General features: G+C 44.8%; 1 protein-coding gene across 1 annotated transcript; it reads left to right on the plus strand.

Annotated features, from left to right (window-relative positions):
* Positions 1 to 551: 551 nt before the first annotated feature.
* Positions 552 to 1,462, plus strand: LOC6606518. The gene is given in 3 exon segments (XM_032723105.1): positions 552 to 726; positions 728 to 901; positions 903 to 1,462. Coding segments are annotated over 3 exon segments (600 nt in total). The 5' UTR covers positions 552 to 600; the 3' UTR covers positions 1,203 to 1,462.
* The last annotated feature ends 3,594 nt before the right edge of the window (positions 1,463 to 5,056 follow it).

Here is a 5,056-nt window from a genome sequence, read left to right on the forward strand (position 1 = left end):
TGATGCTGTGTGGCAGGTGTGATGTTTAAGGATAAGGCACTGAACTTTCCGAAGAAGCAGTACAGCATCTATATTTCCTGTATCGAATATAAGATATTTGATGAAGTTAATAATCGCAATTACTTATTATAAATTCATTATAAAATTCTTAAATATTATCAGCACAATTATTTTTGAAATTCTCATTAAATTGACAGTCAAGTGTCCAAATGTTTCTTCCCATTAGTCGCCCCCAACTTGATTTGATTCACAGTTGGCGATGGACACCATCCCCACATTCCTCACAATCACTCCCATTTCATGGCAACTGGAGTGCTTCATCTGGCCCGTAACTTCATGACAGTTCGCATTGGGGTCGAACGGCGCGGGGCAATATAAATAAATATGCTTGTTGTCTGGCAATTCGAACTGCACTCCCACGGCCAATTTCGTAGTGAAAAATTAAAGATAACATAAATGCGGCTCGCCGGGGCACGCCATACCATAACAGTCCATTCCGATTCCGATTCCATGCCGTAGCATACCCCAGCAAGCCGTAGCGTTGCGATCCCGATTCCCATTCCGGACGGAGCTAGGCCCGAAAAGCGGAAAAGCGGCGGAATGCCGTGCCAGGACATCAATGTCGGTGGCTCTGGCGTGCTATTTGAATTGAACAAGTGTCAGCGTCGAGGGGAAACAGCGTCGAAGCTGACGCTCCATGGTGCTCCAATAAAACTACCGATGCCCCCTCCACCCCCCCGCCATCGTTTCTCAGACGTTGTTGTACAGGTTTTGCATGTCCTGCCAGTCCGACGCTCTCAAAACTCAAAATATTAACACTTTAACGCCAAGTTTTTTATCTGGCTGCCGGAAACAGACAGCACAAACGCACACAAACATAGCTGCTGAAACACAAATACTAGTGCAGCTCTTTTGGCCGCGACGGCGGCGTCGGCAAAACGCCATGTTGGATTATTCAACTCGACGCCATTTCGCGTCACAATGCGCGCTATGCGCCGCCATCATTGCAACCGACAGCGAACGGCACACGGCAGTGGCAACAACTAAAACGGGACCTGCTGCAGCAACAACAACAAGAACGGCAACTGGAACAGCAGGACTACGGACTAAGGACCACGGCGGCCCACACGGCGGATGAAGTTGCAATTCAAAGTCATAAACACGTGGAGCGTGGGCGCAAAGTCTCAGCTAAGCCGGCATAGAGAGAGAGTGCTGGGAAATGGGAGCGCGAAAGCGTCGGAAAAGCCGGGGAAAAGCGGGAAAATCCGCGATGCCGGTGGTGAGGCAAACGGTAGCGGTAGCGGTAGCTCCACTTCCTGCCCCGAGATTCCTAGTTCGCAGTTGCCTTCCACCATTCGTTTTTATTTCCAAACCATTTTGTTGTCTATGCAACATGACAGACAGAGGGTACCAAAGGAGTATTAATTCCACTCCATTTGGCCGCAAAACTGCTATTGGGTATAGTGGCATTCACTTTGATGGCAGAGCGGTAAGGAAATACTTCACTTGGATCAAGTATTTTATGGCGTTTTCTAATTGCTTACGTACGCAATAGAAAAATAAAAGAAAAATGCTTGAAAAATTGTTTTCATTCATATGTATTTACAATAAGTTTTTACGTTTTATCCTTTTATATTTGGGCTATCGTGTTTGTTGCTCTGAAATATTCTAAAATAATACTTGTATCTGTAACGCATATTTAAAAATAAAAAACCTACAAAGTTTATCATCAAATTGCATAATTTGTTTGACACGTGATAGGTTTATCATGATTGACAGTTGAGAGAGAATCCAAAAAATAATTGCTTTTGGCGTTATGATGGCGATAGGGAAATCTGAATAAGGAATAGATATGATTACACTTTAAATTAGATAGTTTGATTCCTAGATATCGGGTAGCTATATGGTCGAGATTACGATGGCCAAGGAACTGCGACTGTTATATTTTGGTTGGCACTGTTCGTTTTTCATTTGCATGCGAAATTCAAACATCAGCATAAAAATGCAATTTTTATTGCGCAACATTTCTCAATGCCCGCTGCAAATATTTTCGCGGGCTTTATTATATTTTTTGCCATTGTATTGTGTTTTGTTTTGTTTGGCTTTGTATTCCTGGCTGGGTTTTGTTTTGGCCTTCCTGCTGTTGCCATTGTTGTTTGTTTTGCTTCGGCTTGTTGCTGCTTCTGCTATTGCTGCTGCTGCTGCAGCAACTACTGCTGCTGTTGCTGCTGCAACTACTGCTGCTGTTGCTCATGCAACTACTGCTGCTGCTCATATTTATTTGCGCTTTTTATTCGGACCCCGAGGAGGGGTGTGTATGTAGGCGATTCTACTTGGGACCACATAAAAAACCATAGCCGAACCAACACCATCCACCCACCCGCGGCTTTATTATGAGCTGCACTTTATGAAAATGCAGTTTACAGCCAACCAGCCAGCAAGCCTGTCGCTGGCGTTCTGCGCTTCGAGTACATTGCAAATATTTTATTATTGCACAATTTCGCCAACTTATCCCGCCGGCATATGAATGTAGGGAAAGGTATATGAAGGTGTACGTATGTATATATAAATATATATCTGTATGTATATGCATTTGTATGGCAGGGAATCTCCTGTTGGCCGCAAGGCTGCAGGAAGGATGCAAGCCAGCTAAAATAATATTTCGTTGCTGTTCGCTGCTCGCTGTTTGTTTGTTTTTGTTTGTCGGTTCGTTTAGTTGAAATTACGTTTTCATAGAAGGAGCAGCAGGAGCAGCAGCAGCAGTACCTACTGCCACAACAACAACAAGTTGAGCCGAAAAACTTGCTTTCGGTTGTTATTATACTTGCGTTTACTCCCGGCAAATTTGCCGTGTGCCGCCTTTTCTCTTCACGAGCTCGGCTCTTGTTGCTGTTGTTATGGACACCACTCCATTCCCTTTCACCATTTTCCCGCCACTTAACTGGCACTGTATTCCGTTACACCATGAACCGCCGAGGCACCACCAAGCCATTGGGCCAGCGAACCACTGCATCGCCCAGCCAGAACCACCCATTAGGCCACCCACTGAGCCAGCAAGCACCCCGTGTTTTTGGTTTTGCTTTTTTCGTGCTGTTTTTCCAACATTTTAACTTCCGCTCAATTTACCTTTAGGCCAAGTAATTTAAAAGCTGACGTGTTTGTACAACTACAATTTCGACTCATGTTGCCGTTGTTTTTGTTGCTGTTGTTGCTTCTGCTGTTGTTGTTGTTGTATTTGCTGTTGCTGTTGGCATTGCCTGTGTATAGCACTTCCTGGTGTGGATTTTAGCCAGGTTTTTTGGGCCGGCTCTTGTTCTGGTTCTTGGATTTCAATCTTCTATGCTCGGCACCAAGTTGTTTTCTTTCCGTTGGTCAAATTATTAAAAAAGAAATAATATTTGGCGAGCGATGAAATTTGCTACCGCCTTGCCATATATACAATTATATATATTTAAGAGTATGTATATATATATTTTGTTTATTTGCCCTCCGTTTGACTTGTGCTTGAGCCAAAGTCAAGTTAAGTTTTTTGATGTGGCCCGATGGACTAAAAGTCAAAACATCCGCAAAAGCTGTTAAAACTGTTTGCCTCGGCTAATAGTCGCTGCCGAAAGCCCAGCGCTCAGTGGGTAAATATTAATTAAAGTCGATAGTAAATGGCCGAAAAGCGCTCCGCCCACTCGCCTGTTATTCTTTCCTACCCATTTGTCCTGTTTTGGCACCCCTCATCCGACCCGTTTAACATGTGAGCACGCAATTTCCTTGATTGGCAGCGCAGCTCCGAGCAGTCGGCGGAGCACTCGGAGGTGAAGGAGCCATTCGGAGTCGGAACAGGAGGCCAAGCTGAAGTTGAATGATTGAAGGCGCGCTGCTAAGCTGTCGGCGGTGTTCTGGCAAGGATCTGCATAACGTATCAAAAAGCACAGCATACTTTTCGGGGCTCATAGTGCATTAAAGACGACGAGTGAGCGTGTGTGCACAGCGAGAAATTTTGTGTGTGCTTAATTACACCCATTTTGTAAATCAAATTCGATGTTTTAAAGAAAAAATGATTATTTTTGTATCTTGAATAATTATTCAGTAGCTTTACCCACTTTATGCAGCATGACATATTAAAAGCGATCCATACTTGAGATGATGATCTGTTTAAGTAACATAGAAAATCCTTTTAATTTTTTTTTGTTAATTTTGACATTTTTGCACAACAAATATTTGTTTATTTTCAGAATGCAATACACTCTTGCTTGCAGTGTGTATCTATTGTCTTTCTTTGAGTTTGAACATTAAAAAGTATATATGCAACTTCAAGAAGTGCTGGTCAAACAGGAAGCACTCAAATATTAAATATGATCCTTGTTTTGGGGTCGTGTTTTTCCCCTCAGTGTGTGTGGGTGTGTGTGTGTGTGTAAGTGAGCGGGGCTGAGCCGGAGCAGTTAACGCCATTGTTTGTGTTAAGCTCCGACGAATCTGGCAGCCAGGTCAGCCCCACATCTACCCGCAACTTGCAGTGCCACCTCCATAAGCCCCACTCCAACCCCATTCGGGAGGGTTCGGACGGCTTTCCACCAGCTTCCCTCTCATATTCCGACTGGCGGGCACGCCAACGAGTCTGTTAGCCAAGCCGCAGGCTGGAGCTGAAGCCGAAACTGCGAATGGAGCTAAAGCTGGAGTCCGTGGACCACAGGCAGCGCAGTTTGCTCCTGCAGATCCTGCAGCTCCCGCTGCTCCTGCATTTAGTGAAGTATTGTTTCTGCTAGATTAATCCTGTTTTAATTAAATATACACGCTGCCAGCATAAAACCAACAAGAGCTCCGTCGCCGGCAAGCAACCAGCACACGAAAAAAATAAAGATGAAATGGGAGTGAAGAACTCTGGCGGCGGCAAAAACTACAGATCCACATTCAGCGGCACATCCTGGCAGTCCGGGCCTCCTTCGACTCCTGACGTCATGCAAATGTGAGTGTGTGTGTGTGGATGTGAATGGTTGTGGACGGTGGTTGGATGCAGGATTCAGGATTCTGGCTGCAGGATGCAGGATGCTGTTGATGCTGCCGC

The sequence above is a fragment of the Drosophila sechellia genome, chromosome 3R (assembly GCF_004382195.2).
Source record: "Drosophila sechellia strain sech25 chromosome 3R, ASM438219v1, whole genome shotgun sequence".
Classification (NCBI taxonomy): domain Eukaryota; kingdom Metazoa; phylum Arthropoda; class Insecta; order Diptera; family Drosophilidae; genus Drosophila; species Drosophila sechellia.